General features: G+C 39.3%; 1 protein-coding gene across 1 annotated transcript in view; it reads left to right on the top strand.

The window, feature by feature from the left end:
- PLCXD3 (phosphatidylinositol specific phospholipase C X domain containing 3) overlaps positions 1-10,769 on the top strand; it is a 185,982-nt gene extending 175,213 nt beyond the window's left edge. Inside the window, exon 3 of the mRNA XM_059173886.1 lies at positions 4,119-10,769. Coding sequence (XP_059029869.1) covers positions 4,119-4,272 — 154 coding nt within the window. The 3' untranslated portion in view covers positions 4,273-10,769. The remainder of the gene's footprint in view (positions 1-4,118) is intronic.
- The last annotated feature ends 6,936 nt before the right edge of the window (positions 10,770-17,705 follow it).

The following is a 17,705-nucleotide window of genomic DNA, read 5'->3' as shown; positions in this document are numbered from 1 at the left end:
AACTCAGATGAAAAAGCAATTGTCTTGACTGGAATGTAGACAAAGCACAAAAAGGAGAGTGTGGGTAAGGCTATGGCAACATTTCTCCCAGAGAGAAGAAGATGAACTCCAGAATGGCTCTAGGGAGCCGCAAGTACAACACCATCCTCCACAGGTGTTCAATACATCTTTGTTGAATGAATGAATGAATTAATTAATTAATTAAAAAGTTAAAATTTGACTGGCTTATACCATGGAAATTGTTACATCAAGACAGTATTTTATTACCACAAGAGTAAGTTTTTCAATTATTCAAGACTAAATATAATCAAAACTTGTCAATTAGCTATAAAGTTGTCAATATCAATATGGCATCCCAAGTGCCAAAGCTTGGTTCTTGGGAGGGCAAATTAAAAAACTTTTTCTTATGTATAAAATGCAGTTATATAAACAATATATCAGCAGAAACACAGTCCATCTGTGGTGTACCATGAAGCAGGAGGAAGAGCAGAAAAAATATTTTTAAAGGCTCCGTTGCAGGGGAAGTAATGAAAATGGGTTAAAAAATGGTACTCTGAAAAATTATTACAACTTCAGTAGTATCAGCGAATTTTAATCCAGGATATTGACTCTTTTTGTTCAACTTAATTCTACTTAAGACCATCTGAGTATTCAAGATTCAACCTGGCATTATTGCTTGCTTTGTCTTTGGTATCCTACTGACTTGAGGAAAATATATCTGAAAAGAAAAATAGAAATATTCCCATGACTCAGAGAAATGGCATTTTAAATGTAAAACTCATTTTTCACCTGAGACCCACAGGTCATTCCAAAATGGTGTCTTGTCGATCCTCAGAGCTATCTATTTTACAGGGAAATGGAACAGAGCACTCTTATGTTCTCCTAACATCACCCTATGGGGTTGATAATTAGTTGCTCTAAATTCAGGCCCAGGACTTTTAATCTTAGAGCAGTAGATTGCATCAGAGAAGCTATTTCTGAGGTGGTCATGGTTCTAAATTGGGAATTGTTTGCTCTTGGAGCTTCTTGTGACCTCAAGGAATCTGGTGAACCCTCTGTTCAGTTAAGGTCAATGCAGAGTCAACACTGGCCTCAGTGTCATCCTATCCATGAGATCTCCTAACCTCCCACCCCTTCTTCCCAGGAAATGCCCAATTCTGATGCTTTGTCCATAGAGGGTCTGCCTTTTCTAAAATGCCAAGGTGACACTGAATTTACAACACAGAGATATCTGCTCCGGCAAGTCCAGAAGAAAAATCTGAGTGGCTGCACACACATTGCCACCGCATCTGTCTTTCTAATGAATCTGAATACACTCATGTCTGTGCTCAGGGATCCAGATTTTTCACTGTAAGGTAGAATTATCTTCTGAAACTGTTGCCATGAAGACCCAATCTTTCCACCTGCCAGTCTATTCTCTGAAGGCATTGGGCCTTTTAGATCCATGTTATACTCTTGTAAAAGCAATTGGATCATCCTCTATTTGTGCCTAATGGGAAAATGTATATGCTGAAAAACGTGGATCAGAATTTTATAAGGGATGACCCACTAGATTAATGTAGCCCAAGACAGCTGAGTCAGTTTTGCCTGGATGGCTTGAGTTTGCTTTGACTAGATTTGCTTTCTGAGATCTGGAGAAAGGCACATGTAGGATATCACACACTTTACCTTCACAAACCAAAAAGGGCACGGCTGCCTTTTTCTGCTGATTCTCGTGATAATTACATGCTCCTGATTTTCCTTCTCCTTCTGTGCCTACTTCTCTTTTTCTTTTCTTGAATCAGGTTTCCCACCCAATACTTACATGCTGCTGATCTTCACGTTTTCTCTTTTACTTCTATAAAATCAGATGATCTTATCTGCTCTTCTAGCTCTAACTATGCTATGTGATGACTCTTGACAGCTTTGTGTCCTGAATATCAGATCTGTACTTATCCACCAATGGAGATGTCAATTCATGTGTCCCAAAGTCACCTCAATATCTCAGACCAAACTTAGCACATCACTGGAGAGCCTTCCCTCCTGTCTTTCCAAGACTAGCGAATGATGTCCACCTGCCAGAACACTGCTAGAGTCCACACTTCCATCCAGAGCCCCTTTCTCCCTCTCCATCTCCATCCCACCCACACTAACCAAACATCATTTTATCGCCTCAAGTCTTTTCAAGCATCTCTGTTGCTGCTGGTGCAACATAAGCCACCACTGTCTCTGGTCTGGATGGCTTTGACAGGTCCCTAACCATTACTCCTGCCCCTACTACAGTTCTGTCCCATTCATCGGCTCACCCTGAAGCCAAGCCACTCTCTCCAAGCCATGAATCTAACCATAGGATTTCCCTAGTTAACTGCTGACGGTTCTACACTTTGAAAGCCCTCTTTCCTCTGGTTCTTATCTCTTATCTCTCCAACTTAAGACTTCCTTAAATGTTATGACAGACCTACTCTGAGATTCCTACCCACCACCTCATTCTCTCTCCATTCTCCGCTCTCTTCTTTCTTCCCCATCTTACCCAACCCTTCAGAGTCTACATCAATTTCCTCACACTTTGTTATCTCACTGTCAGCTCTCAGGGCTGCTTGTTTATCCATTTCCCATGTAAAACCTCCCTTCCTGACACTTGGAGTCAGAGTAGATGTCACTTCCGTGTGCTTCAGAGGACACTGCACAGTGGTAATAACATCACCTGTGCCTCCCTAACCACAGGCCCTGCTCATGGGCACGCACCATACTGTCAATAGTGAAGAAATGGCATTTCCTACACATAAAATGCACTGCCTCATCGTCCATCACCCCTTCGCACCTTGACTTGGCTACTCTTCCTGGTCTTTAACCTTCACGAGCAGGCTTCTGGAAAGTTTTCCCTCACAGCTCAGGCCAAACTCAGTGACTCTCCCTTATGCTTTCATGGTCATGAGTCATTTTTTTTTTTTAAGATTTATTTATTTATCTTAGAGAGAAAGAGTGAGCACACACAGGAGGGGCAAAGGGAGAGGGAGACAGAGAATCTCAAGAAGGCTTAACACTCAGTTCAGAGTCCAACACAGAGCTCGATCTCACAACCCCGAGATCATGACTTGAGCTGAAACCAAGAGTTGGATGGTTAACCGACTGAGCCACATAGGCTCCCCTGTAATGAGTCCTCTTTTATTATGAAGATCAGCTTGTACTACTCTTTCCCACAAGATCTTCCAAAGCCTCCCTGTTTCACTCAGAGTAACCCTCAAAGCCCTTAAAATGGTCTACAGTGCAACATAAGCCACCTGCAGGATCTGCCCTCTTGGTTCACCTTTTACTACTCTCCCCTTCCTTTTTCCAAGTAGGCATGCTACCCCCTAAGGGCCATGGTGGTAACTGAAATGCTTTCCCTAGATATTCACATGACTCACTCCCTCGTCTCCTTTAACTTTTGAGCAAATGTCCCCTTATCAATGAAGCCTACTAACTCACCCCATTTTCAGTTGTAATCTATACCACCTCTCTCTACCTGCACACTCCTAACCCGTTTTGTCCTCATTTTTATAACACTTATTCCCTCTTAGAAAATGATACCATTTATTTATGATTATTACTTACTATTTGTCCTTCTCTGTCCTGATTGTATTATGTTAAAATTTTTTTCTTTATCCACTTGCCCACCACCAAATCATGCACTCTTTGGCTGCAGGGGGTTTTGCTGTTTTGTCTATTTACAGTACCTAGCTTAATTCCTGAAAATAGCCAGCTTGTAATAAATGTTGGTTAATTACATGTATTCGTCTCTGATCTTACCACCCCAAAGCTTTGCAGGGTTGTCAGTCACAGCATGCCAAACTAGAATGTGAATGCAAGAGTGTCATTTTCTTTGTGGAAAAGCTGGACTGTAAACTCTCACACATCTGAGATCTCCAAAGATGAAAAGTCCAATATGGGCCACTATGGTGAATGTTTCTCCTGCAGAGTCCCTTCACCTTCAGAGGTTAAATATTTACCATTGTCCATTTGGCTTTTTTCTCCTATTCTGTGTCTAGAATTGGGGCAATTATTTTGATGTGTTTGAAACCAAAGGAAAGCCTGGGTATCTTAAGCTTGAAAAGTAGTATCTTACCTTCTGTGACTTCTCTTTTTCTTTCCTTTCTCAGAGCTCTTCCTGCCATGATGCAGTGGGTCCGCACTCAGAAGCCAGGAGAGAGTGGCATCAATATTGTCACTGCTGATTTTGTAGAACTTGGTGACTTCATCAGCACCGTCATAAAGCTCAACTATGTCTTTGATGAGGGAGAAGCCAACACTTGATAGTACGGTTTGGAGTATCCACGAGTAAGATAGAGAAGACTCATTGTATTAGGCATATTATCTATAAACACTCTGATCTTCCTATTCCACTGGGTCTCTGAGGGGATTAGGCTGGTAGTGGGTGGGAAAAGGGGGAAACCATTTCTTCAGTGATTATTATCATACTGCATTACTATAAATATTTCATTTCCCATTTGATGAGCAAAATCTGCTTCTAGTGTAAGGGATAAAAAAAGACCTGTGAATTTTGCTTTTCAGAATTAGTCTTTGCAACGTATAACTCATGAGTGTTTACTTGATTGCATTTCTGATTTCAGCCTAGGACTCCTACACTGATTCCTCTTACTGAACCTTTTCACTCCCTCTCTCGCTCGCTCTTTTTAATCAGATGCTGTATGGGACTCAAAACAATTGATTGCCCAACGTAATATGTATTACATTGTTGTACTGAAATTTGTTTTTGTGAAACTAGGTATAATATAATATCCTGTAGTCATCTGCAGTTAGTCAATCATTGCTAACTTTTGGCCATAGAAAATATGCATCAAGTCAGTTTCCCTGCATCAGTAATATTGGAGGACATAATCAGTAATTTTTGTGTTATATGAAAATAACAGTGTTTCACAGTATTTCTATTTAAGGCAGCTATAAATATAGTGTAAAAATTTTTTGAAAGAACAATTAGTGCCAACTCTGTAATGAAAGATGGAGGGGGGAGAAGGATGCCATTTTAATTCAGGAATCCTTTAAATAATATCGCCCTGCAAATGCTCAATAAATGAAAAATTATGATAAATATGTTAAGATCAGGAAACTCTGAAAAGAACTCTTACAAAAATCTCCTCTAACAATTCTCTTGATAAAAAAAAAAGGTAGAAAAGGAAGAAGAAATAAATGAAAGATTGTGCACGCTTTCCTACGAAATTGGGATCTCCAAACATGTAATTCTAAATCCCAGATTTTGAGGAACATATTTTGAGAAGTTTTGATTCAGATTTTTACTTGAAGTTGAGGAAAGAGGAAAGATGGAAGGAAGAAGTAGAGTAATTTTTGAAACTATGTCCCTAAATTCTGAAAGATTCTTGAAATGTCTTTAGGAGATTTTTAAATACACATGATCTGGGCAGCTGCACTGAAAATTAACACTGATGCATCATTTCTGGGTTCTCTCCTACCCCAGGATTGAGACTGGGGGAGAAGCAAAAGTTTTACAGAACCTTCCCGTGTCCCAACATTGGATAGTCTTGGTCTACAGAGAAGGAAAATGATAACAGGACTTTGAGCCTCGCTTCCTCACGGTGTCTTTGTGATATCTGACAGCTCTAAGATAACTTTAAAAGAGCACAATAACCCTCGGCTATGTGCCTCCAGGAATATTGTAAGGCACTTCCCAAAATCTATAAATTGCTGAAATTCTTATAATTATGAATTATTTTATCTTCATGTTTATAAATAATTGCACCTCAGTAGTTCCCTGGGAAAATGCGGTCCATGCGAAGTAGGGCTATGGCGAAATAAAAGCATGCCCGCAGTTTTTAATTAATTTAAACCCAGGACATACGGTTTAATCTCTTAGACCTAGACAAGGAGTTTGATTATGTCCAGATTATGAATAATCAAGAGCTGGTTATGAGATTGTAAATACGCTTTGTCTAAAAATAGTGCTTATTAGCAGCTGCAGGGTAGTAAGAGAAACTGATCACACTGAAGAGAGTACTTCTACAGAGTGTGTAGGTCCGCTCAGTAGACCTCAGTAGACCTCAGCATAGTATGCGCATACACGGAACAGTTCCACATTCCAGTTGTGGGTCTATGTCTCGCTTCCCACAGTACGCAGTGTCCACCCACTCCTGCCAGTGGACAGCTACAAAAGCACACACACACACACACACACACACACACACACAGAGACATGGGCAGACACAGCCACAGTGCTGTTTAAGCAAAGACATGGATAATATTAAATAATTTTGAGACTGAAACCCTTAACAAGGTATGAAAAGAGTGATAAGACCTGTGAAAGGAGAGCGGCTGACCATATTCAAATATTTTTGTAGAGCTATCCTAGCTTGGGACTTAATTATTCACAAATACAGTTTTCTTCCCACCTTCCCTCCTCCTGCATTTATTGTCTTTTTAGCTGTTCACCTGCTCTTAATGTGCAATTGAATATGAATCATCTTTAAAGGACTATGGATTCGTGAAATGTTCATCCTGTAAATTTGCTTTGTGAGCAGATTTTCTCTCTGACAATTCATTTTTCATCCCTCAGGAGGCTCTTTAGCCAAGCACACTTGCAATGACACAAGGATTTAACTTATGTATATAACAGAAAAAAAAATTTCTCAACCTATTAATGAAGAATGAATAAAATATAGAGGTAACTATGTTGTATTTTCTTGAACTTAGATGCTTTCTTACAATGTTTGCTTAGAGTTAGCTTTGTCATATTTGTCATTTGGGTGCTGGAAAAAACAAACATGCTGAAGCTTTAGACGAACTGTGCAGTTTTTAACTGGAGAAAGCTTTTTACTGCTCTTAATGATATGCACACAGAAACCTTGTTTGACAAAAGGTACTTTCAAGTCAATGCTATGGTTTCCACGTGGACATACAGTCCCTATGTAGCAGGCACCCAGAGTAAATGGACTTGCCTTAATTTCTAAAGAAGGGAACAGGTAGAAGTGAATTATGAGTCCTCCAGCTAGAGGGAGAGTCACCAGGAGGGAGTCCTTGGAAAGCGGAATGGAGAGAAGGCTGCTTTGGCTGTCTCCTGTCCATTGGCCCTGCCTTGGAGCACACTTAAGGAGCAGGCTGTGGGCCTTAAATAAAAAGTGGGGGTGAGGACTAGTATTATGTAATCAGCGCTTACCCTCAGCCTATGCTCCTTTGTCTCAGCAGGGCATTGTCTTTCTACAGAGCTAGGAGCACAAGGGCTACAAATAGACCCCAAGATAGATAGTAGGAGATACATCTTGGTGCATTTTTTTTTTTTTTTTTTGCTTTTTCTTGAGACTTTTGTCACAAGTCCTGCAAGGCAAAAAACAGAAACAAAATCGAACTTTTACCCAATCTGCAACAGGAAATCAAAGGAGCGAGTGGGATGAGGGAAAATATGCAAAGAATATCATTTTTTTTTTTTTTGGCTTGCTTTCTTGTCTGTAATTTTGAAGGACCAAAATGGTGAACACTCCTGCCATTATCATGTATGTCTCCCTTATTACTACACAATCATATGAGTGCAGAGAATGAGGAGGCATCTTTTAAAAGCCTTAGGATATTCTATATGATGACCTCAATATTCACTTTCAGCCATACTGGGAAAACTCACTTTTCGTGGAGCGCCACCTAACAGTGAATGTACTAGAGCATGAAGTGTTTGGCATGTATGTGCCTATATGTGTACACACATGCAGACACACACACACACGAGATGCACATCTCACACACACATTATTCAAGTTAAAACTGCATTCTCTAATCACTCAACTTGATTCTCTTGCCATTTTAACTCTCAAAATCGATATTCACTACATTAATGGACATAAACATAATTCAGATATTTAAATATTTAAAAGGAGAAGGAAATCACTAGAAAACCAGTGAAAAATGAGACCGTCATAAATAAGAAATGCCTCACAGTAATAGTCTAAATACATTGTCAATTGTACTTCAAGATGGAGAATTGAAGATGGACTTGAATATAAATTACAAACAAACACTCATCTTTACTTAAAGCTGCTTTTAGTTCTTTGAGGTCCTGACATGTTTTAGCCAGTTACCTGTTCGGGTTATCAGTCCAGACTGGGAAGTTGGAAGTCTCAGGAAATGCATGTTCTTATGAGTTTCCAGTTCTATAATTTTACAGATCCAATGACACAGTCTCCTGACCTTTGGTGACTCATCCAAATGAGAGCTCCATGGGTAGAGTCCTTGAGTTTTGAATTGCTAACAGAAAATAATGCAAGGTGTCCCTCAGGATATGCTAAGCAAGGTTTTTAAAAGTATCTGATTTTACAGCACTTTAGTCTTTTCAACTAGATTTCAGTGACACACTGGTGTAAATGCTATATTTGCCATAACTTCTTGGCGGCTCCTGTGTTACATACAGTTTTAAATAATGCTCTAAATTGTTTGTTTTCCTGACATCAATAAAATGTTCTGTAGAATTTGTAAAATGTATTGATTGAGTCTGTTGAAAATTGTGCGGTTTTTATTTCATTTGTGATACTATTTCATAGGTATTAGTTCTAAATGTATATTTGTATGAGTCAAAAGTATGTGCTTGTATGTGGTTTGTGTGTTAATATATCGTATCTTATAAAAAATCAAACTTATCCTAAAGAAAAAGGGCACGTTATGACCAGCCTTAATTCATTGCCATTTTTTGTTGTTGTAATTTGGGATTAAAATTCTTAAAGAAAAATTATGTTTTTGTTTAAAATGTCCTTTTTTAAAAAAAAAAAAAAACATATGAGGACTGTGCTTTAGAAATTATCTGAATTCCCCCAAGCAAACAGTTAAGCTTCTGGAACACCTGAAACCTCTCCAAAGTTTCCAATGTCAATCATTTATGAACTTCATTATCGTGCAGAAACATAGATTCATGTTTCTTTCCATCAGCAACAGAACCAGTGCACTTCAAAAGCTATTCTTCCAAACATGGAACCACTCTTCTTTTTAGGATAAATTTTCCATGGAAAATGGTTTCTTCAAACCATTCATTTTTTTAAAGATTGGATCTTCTCACTTAAGATGAACTGCCTAGGCTCTGTGAGAGTCACTAAGACCCATCAACATTAGGTGGTTCCAACATGGTTCCCTTCTCAAAACACAGGCATACGATATCCTTTTAAACCTTTGCTATCTGCCTACATGTAGTCTAGCAATAGAAAATGCATGACTAATTCAAGGACCTGCATGAGTTGTCATGCTCAAAGCAAAAATGTTGTCATCTTTCTTGAGCCTGGGCTCTGGGTGTGGAATATTAATCAATCTTATTTTCTCTTCTTTTTCTATCCTCAGTTATTTCTATTCCATATTTAGGCTTTCTAGATAAAACACTAGAGCACCCAGTGAAACTCAAATTTCAGTTAAACAATATATTTTAGTATAAGAATTTCCAAAACATTCCATGAGACATACTAAAAACTTTTTCATTGTCTATCTAAAGTTCACATTTAACTGGATGTGTCCTGTATTTTTTTTCCCTGACAATCCTATCCATCTTGCCTCTCTCTTTTCAGTTGGGCTACCTACAAAGGGTGAGATCCTACCTCCTTCTAAACCCTTACATTAATGTATCTCATGGAAATCTATATCCTAATACCCTTCATGAAGGAAAATGTTGGTCCATAGTAAGTTCCATGACCAATTCAAATAGAGACAGCATAATTGAGCAAGCAAGTGCCTCTATAATATTAATGCTACCACATTCAAAATTTCCCTTTACCATCTTGTTGCAAGATCTAGAGTCACCCCCATTAATCCCTTAAGCAACACTCCCCAGCAACTGGGACACCCCACAACACACTACACATTAAATATGTCCCTGGAAACTGATAGCACCTTCCAAGTCAATATGAGGACCTCTTTTAAAATTCAATTTCTTCTTCATTTGGAGAGGTAACAAATTAATCCATTTCTCCCCTTATTAACCTCCTAGCATAAATTACTTTTATCAGTTTAGAACTGATCATCTATGGAATTATAGAAAATTTGACTAGAAAAAAAAAAGCTTCTTTTGATTACTGAAAAAGGAGAGGAAAAGAGTCTGGGATATAAATGCAGCCTCATCAGTGTCTCCTTAGGAGACGGAGTTGGAGCTGGGCAGGGAATAGGATATGGTTGCTGACAATGAACCAGTACCTGCCAGGGAGATTTGCCAAAGCAAATTATAACAACCAGCATTTTTTTTTTTTTAAGGAACTGAAAACTCAAAACACCCAGGGTAAGAACAATGAGATCTAAGTCCAGTTTCTAGAACAGTCTGCAGAGAATAGAATTATGTTAGAATCCCTAAAATAGAGTTTTCAAAAAACTGTTGTCTCCAACAGTGAATCCTTGACCTGGTCAGAATGTGGATGGAGTTTTGGAACACTTTTGGAACCTACCTCCTCTCCTGAAATTCCTGTAAGTGACAAGAAAATCTCCAAATTCCCTAATATAACATTTTCATCTCATGGTCCCTGCTTGCACACCTTCGTATTGATTTGCTTCATTTCTAAAGGATGGGAGTTTGCAGAGCTGGTGACATTTCTTTCACTAGATACCAGAAAATCACCAGAGGGAGACAGATCTGTGCCTTCTCTTTTTAGGATCTGGTCATTGATACTTTAATAAATGTGGTGTAAAGAAAATACATGCCTACCACTGTTCTGTTTAGCAAATGTGAAATTTTTGGATAAGATTGTTGTTCTTAATGTTAAAAAAAAAGTTTCTTTGTATCCAGTGAAATGCCTAATAAAGTCCTGGTACCAGTTATCTTTATTTTTTTATTTCATATTCATCATTGCTTCATTATAAGTCCAAAAGTAGATCTCTTAAATAGAACATGACTCAGAGCATGAGAAAATATAATTATTTTTTAAAAATATGAATCATCATATAAGGATTTCATCTGTGAAAGCATATATTCTCCACCAATAAAGCAACACCATGAATACTTCCATTACATCAAAGTTAGTTATGTTCAAAGTCTGATGATCTTAGCTTCTGATATTACCACAAAGAAGACCATATCAATATAGCCATATTACATTAGTTTGGTGTTATTATTATAAAATGCCATCTTAGGTTAAAAGTCTAGGGTGAAGGAAATCTACTTTTGCTGAACATTCATTATGCCCGATGCATGAAACACTATTTCGAAAAGGAAATTGCCTTTGTATTTCACCAAATAAACCCTCTGTTCTGGGGTTAAATCATCCTTCAAGCAAATGTAAACATTGTGATAGTATTCTAAAGACAATCCAGCAAAACAAAACACACACACACACACACACACACACACACACACACGTGGTCCAAGATTATTTTGGGGTTTGAATTTGGACACAAGTCTCCCCAGAAGTTCTGCTTGTTATATATATTGGTGGTTCATGACATTAGAGGATTTCTATTTATAAAGCTGTAAAGATTTCTACATTTGTGAAACAGCGTATATCCGCAAATAATACTCCACATAACCATATTTGTCCTTAGCATAACATTGCTATAGTTTATCAGAGCCATTATTCATTCAGTCAGTTATTCAACAAACATTTGTCAAATACCTGCTGTATGGTAGGCCCCCCTCTAAGCACTACAACATGTCTTTAAAATATTCCTTAGGAAAATGGATGAAACACACCTTTGGTAGTTTCTCAATGGAGCAAACCATTGGCATCATTGTGTCCCTTTAACAAATAAACAATAAACATACATTTATTCTCAATGAACTTTTCAAAGTGATATTAAAGATAGGAAAGCTGTTTGAACAGAGTTGTTCCTGAAAACCTAAAAAGAAAATGACAACTTCTGCAGTAAGTATATAATTGGAAATGGATTGGTCAGGGCCATGTGTTAATGAAGAGTGGATCCCCCTCTCTCCCGGCCACATTCCCTCATTCCCTGTCCTCATGAACAGAAGCACTTTGTACAAGCATGGCTGCCCCATTCTCTCTGTGGCTCTAAAACAGCAAAAGCAAAGGCTCCATCTCTTTTCCCTCCTCTCCTCTCCTCACCTCCAGAACTTCAGATGGAACTTGTTCTAGGAGGGGCTGACTTCATAAAGGAAAGCAGATCCCATAAAGAAGTGTCTCTCCCACGGGGTAAAAATGGTAATGTTTTCTAGATCAAAAGAGTGAAAACATCTGAAACTGGAAGAAATACTTCTTTAAAAGTAGAAAATAAGACGGTGGCTTCCCAATACTATGATGGGTGGTTTCAGCATTGGCTCTCTTGGTGTGTGCTTTCTCATAATTCTTAGTCAGAAGCCATAATAAATAATAAAGGCTGCACTGGAATCAAGTTCAAGAAGCAAACCTCAGTGTAACTAGGAAACCTTCCACTATATTCATCCTTCAGTTTAGCGGATATAAGTATTCCTGGAACCATCTGGAGCTAGCTAGTAAGTAAAGGTGAACTACATTAAAACCACATTGAATTCTAGAAAGTGGAATTTAGTGCCCTAAGTGACAGGCAGAGGAGGGGGGTGAAGAACACCAATGCTGACCATTCCTGAAGAACTCCTTGTCAGAGTCTTTATTCTCCCCTTACACTTTTTACCTCAGAGAAATGTGTAAACTGACCTCCTGGGGTTTTACTGAGAAATAATTGAGAGAAAATCTTCTGCTTCAACACGAGTGCTCAGCTATAATTAAATTTTGCTCTTATTTATTTATTTATTTATTTGACAGAGAGCAAGATCGCAAGTAGGCAGAGAGGCAGGCAGAGAGAGAGAGAAGCAGGCTCCCTGCTGAGCAGAGAGCCCCATGCGGGGCTCAAACCCAGGACCCTGAGATCTTGACCTGAGAGAAAGGCAGAGGCTTAACCCACTGAGCCACCCAGGTGCCCCAAGCTTTGCTCTTTCATTATGAGGGACAAGTGTGTCTGCAGACTAGTTTTTATTTTGGCATGAGGAAAAGGCAGAAAATATTGGTATACAACCAATAATCCTTTTCTCATTGGACTATAAGATGATGAATCTTTGACTAAAACATTGACAGGAAGAGGCACATCTTAGCTATTTCTGCATTCCCATGGCATGGCAGTTATTAAAACATGTTTGGAAACAATGGAATTGAATTGTGAGTAGATGTGACCCAGTCAAATGGTAGACGACTGCTTGAGAAGGGCCACACACATGCTGAGCACTGTTTGGTGGTGAGGAGGGTTCAAAAAAGGACAAGGCAGTATCCTCCACCTCCTGCATTCCTTGGAGAACTGCTAACAACATTGGAGGAATTTAGGGGAAAATACACTGCATGGTGTCCATTCCAAGTGCAGGAAGACCCCATCTCTTAGCCATAAAGTCAACTCAGTTGTAGCAAAGAATATCCACCCAGGGAAACTGGCTTATGATGCATCTATTTAAAAACAGTTGAGGAAGGGCAAGCAAGGGACTAGATTTTGTTTTTACATTTTGAATTTTGACAAAATCTTTCTCTTGCAGAATTTTCCATGCTTCCTCTGCTTGTAGGTACATTAAAATTCCAAAGGCTCCTGCTTCTACACAAGACCTCTGCTCATACACCCTTTTGGAGGATTACTCCCTTCCTCACACTCACTTGGGTTCCTGGAAGATGTTTCCTGTGTGCTTAAGAAAAAACTCCACATTTGGGAAACCTGGGTGGCTCAGGTCATGATCCTGGAGTCATGGGGTCAAGCCCCCCATCGGGTTCTCTGCTCAGCAGGGAGCCTGCTTCCCCCTCTCTGCCTGCCTCTCTGCCTGCTTGTGATCTCTCTCTCTCTGTCAAATAAATAGATAAAATCTTAAAAAAACAACAACAACAAAAACTCCACATTTTCTGGCTCCTGGCTGTTGTTGCTTCCTCATCTTGATGCTCACTTCAGCCTGCAATCTTGGCTTCTTATCTACCAGACCCAAAAATCTTCCCAGAAGGCACTGCTTATCCCCAACTAGGCATCGCTGCAAAGGCAAAGGTGCCAAAGGGGTGAGCAATCATGGCCAAACATAGGTGGATGTGCAATGCTTCCCTTCCCTTTATGTTACATTCTAATAGAGGGACTCTAGCATCCTGATCGTTAGCCAAAATCAGTTCTCTCTCTCTCTCTCTCTCTCTCTCTTTCTTTCCCAGCACCTCACCCCATTGTCTATGGGCTTGGGACAGAAATTAAATCCAGGGACAGCCACTTCTCAAAGCCACAGGCTAGTCTCAAAGTCATTATTCCCCTCTCAGGACCATGCTTTCTTCCTGATCAAATATATCTTCATGGCTTCTCCTTCTCCTAAGAAATTATCCGAGGAGATTTCTTGTTCTTATGCAAACAGTCCTCTGATAGACTCACCCTCTTGATTCTGTTATTTAGACCCATTCTAGGATCCTAGATACATGCATCCTAAAAGGACCAGCAGCTCCTGCCAGCAGCCATCTCCATACAAATGACACAATTGGGTAGGGAAATTTATTAGTGTTCAGGTTCACAGCTTCTCTTTCCTAGGGCTCTTCCCTCCTTTACCCACTGCAAACAAAATGTGTTCCCTCACATTCTGAGGGGCTCATTCACAATGAAGTATTAATGGGGCTTAAAAGAGTGGTTTTCAAATGTTTTGCACATTACAGAAGCAGTTACAGAAACAACTCATAAAATAATATATTATAGGATGGCTTTCCTAATGGAAAGGCCAATAGCTTTAGGTCCTCCTTCCCCACCTGTGAGTTTTTTTAGGAAGCCCTATGAAAACACCCAGGACTCCGTGGAGTTGTACTTCTCAAACTTTATGGTGCGTACAATCACCAGAATCTTAATAAAAGACAGATTCAGCAAGTCAGGGGTGAGCCACCAGATTCTGCCTTTCAAACAGCTCCCAAAAATGCTGAGGTTACTGCTGCAGGCATCCCTCTTTGAGGAACTATTACGGAGCTCAACTTTAAAACAACTGTTTTGAAATCTTGACTTTCCCATGAGATTGGCTTTGGAGAGGAATATATGACTGGATCTTTAATTTTAAAACCAATTTGGGTAGAAGAATTACTCCTGGGGTGGGGGGTGAGGCTATCATAATTAAAACCCTTTTGTTTCCTAAACCTAGCCAACCTAAAACCATCAGTAACTACTTGTTACAGGTGTCACAAATCGATTTTATGTGTTTAGTCAGATTAATAAATCAGATTTATTTGCCCGTCAATATGAGAGAGGCCACACAGAAGATTAAACATAGGTCATCTCACCAAACAAAGGAAAACAGCCTTATAGAGTTCTGCGAAAGGGCGGAGATTAGACGGAATTTCAACACACTATTTTAATACATTTGAAGCAAGTCAAGCTGTAGAAAGAGTCTGGACTACAGAGTAGACCCAGTGTTCTATTGCCTTTGGCCCTACAAAGAAGATAGCTGTGTGAGAAACCCACTTCTCCAAAGGTCTACTCCTGGGCTGTGAGTAGAGGTGCTTTCTTGTGTCAGAGTGACGTCGATCCTGCATGCAGGAGTGGGATGTCCGTTCTTTCTGGTAGAATTTCAAATAGCCACAGTCTCTCAAGAAGGGGGTTTTTAGGACACATTAGAGCCATAGTGTGTCCTTGCTGAGCTGGGTCTATCTCTCCTTGTTATTCCAGCCTGGTGAGTGGCCAGGCAGATTTTACTTTCTCAGTTCAAGCTAAACTCTTACCTTCTCAATTTGTAAGTGATAGAAATCCAACTCAAATTAAGTTAAGCCAAAAGGGGGGGGGGCGGCTAATGGAAACTGACACATAAGCAACTTTGGGGTAACTGGATATGGGATCTCACACAGTCTCATGAGACTTGAATTTTCTTGAATTTTCTCCATCTCTAAGCTTTACTTTCCTCTGCATTGACTATATTTAAGTAGGGTTTTCCGCTCTGAGTCAAGATGACCAATGAGTTCTTCTCTTTCCCAATAACTTCAAGCAAGGAACAGAATTGAGTCTGAGCTGTCTGAGCTGGGGCTGAAGTCAATCTCCCAATCAAGCCTGTGCAAATGAGAATGGGGTGGGTGGGAGATGGTAGCTTACAAGTGAAATCGAAACTCTGCTACAAGGTGTGAGAAGGTGCTCCTATCAGGCACCAATACCAATGTGCACCAAGGATTTCCCATCACCCCTGAGATCAGGCCCTGGATGGGGGCACTGCCTTTCTTCCTCCTCACGTTGACCTTGACTGCCTTGACCTCAGTTCTGAGTCCCAGGGGAGAAAGGAAAGTAAAAACTAGTATTAAGTAGATATTTAACTTCTTTGTTTTATGGGTGGGTTTTTGTTTGTTTGTTTGTTTTACTTTCTTATTTTAAATTATTTCAGACATACTGAAAAGTTGCAAAAATATTCGAGAAAACTTTCACATAGACTTTCCGTGGAGTCATTTTTAATTAATTTCTCTTTAATGTTGGGCTCTTATCATCTGGGAAATAGTATGTTTTAAAGTATTATTCACATTCCAGAAGCAATTGAGATGTCAGTACTGAAAACTTAAAAATTCTATATCCCCGAAGCCATTCATATAATAAAGTAGGTCTTCATTCAAAATGCACAATATTCAAGAGCACCATGAGAATATAAAAATAAAGCCAGTGGTTCATATAGAAAGAGGAGAAAGGAAAATCCCTAAGATGTAGAATATATGAGAGGATAGTAGGTGTGCTGTTTAGTCCAAACAAGATGCAGGCTAGAATTTGTGCTGTGGGGGACTTGATAGGCAATTCTGAGCAAGACTGTTTTCAGAAGAAGATAATACAGTGAAATTAATGGTTTTATAATGGGAGAAAATATAGCCTTGGTAGCACCAAATCATTTCTCCCTAATCAACACTAACCACAGGAGATCCTGAAGTCATCTTCTCTGTCCTTGGGGTCACTATTGAAATTATGGGCTGACCCAAATCTACCTGATATCTGAGATAAAGCTCTTCTGAATTAAGGAAGTGAATGAAGTTGAGTGTGGGTTGTGTGTGTCAATGTTTAGGAGCTCCATAGCATTTTCTGCAGGATTTCCTCCCAAAAGTTATTTATTAACAGCTGAATTGAAAGCTTATTAGATGCCCCCATCTATTAAGATTATCAACAAGGCCACATTTCCAAATTTTGGCTGCTATTTCAGCAGCTCAATTTCTTATGATGCCCACAAATGGAAAAAGGCCTTCCAAAAAAAAAAAAAAAAATATATATATATATATATATATATATATATATATATATATATATATATGAGTTTTTAAACTATCAGTGGAAAATACCAAAAGATGACTAACAGCCACCAATGAATGCCCAATTCCTAGCCCAATCACTGTGTATTAGTTTCCCAGAACTGCTATTAACAACCTGGGTGGCATAAAAACAACAAATTTATTCTCTCATAGTTCTGGAGACTGTGTCTGAAATCAAGGTGTTGGCACATTTGGCTGATTATTGCTAGACGATTTAGGAGGGGGAAAAAACCATCCTATGCTTCTCTCCTAACTTCTAGGAGTTGTAGGAAACCTTTGGCATTCCTTGACTTATGAAGAAGTCACTGCCTCCACATTCTCATTGCCTCGTCCCCCATGCTTATGTCTGTGTCCTCTCCTCTTCTTGTAAGGACACCACTCATTGGACTTAGGGACCACTTTAATCCAGTACAAAATCATTTTAACTAATCACATCTGCAAAGACCCTATTTCCAAAGTAGATTGCATTCTGAGGTTCGGGTAGATACTCTTCAACCAGCAACCAATTCATATATATCTTAAAGAAATGGCTGAAATAACCACAGTGTGTTA

Source organism: Mustela lutreola, chromosome 5 (genome assembly GCF_030435805.1).
Source record: "Mustela lutreola isolate mMusLut2 chromosome 5, mMusLut2.pri, whole genome shotgun sequence".
NCBI lineage: Eukaryota > Metazoa > Chordata > Mammalia > Carnivora > Mustelidae > Mustela > Mustela lutreola.
The sequence above is the reverse complement of the archived record's forward strand: the minus strand, read 5'-3'. Positions and strand labels throughout refer to the sequence as shown.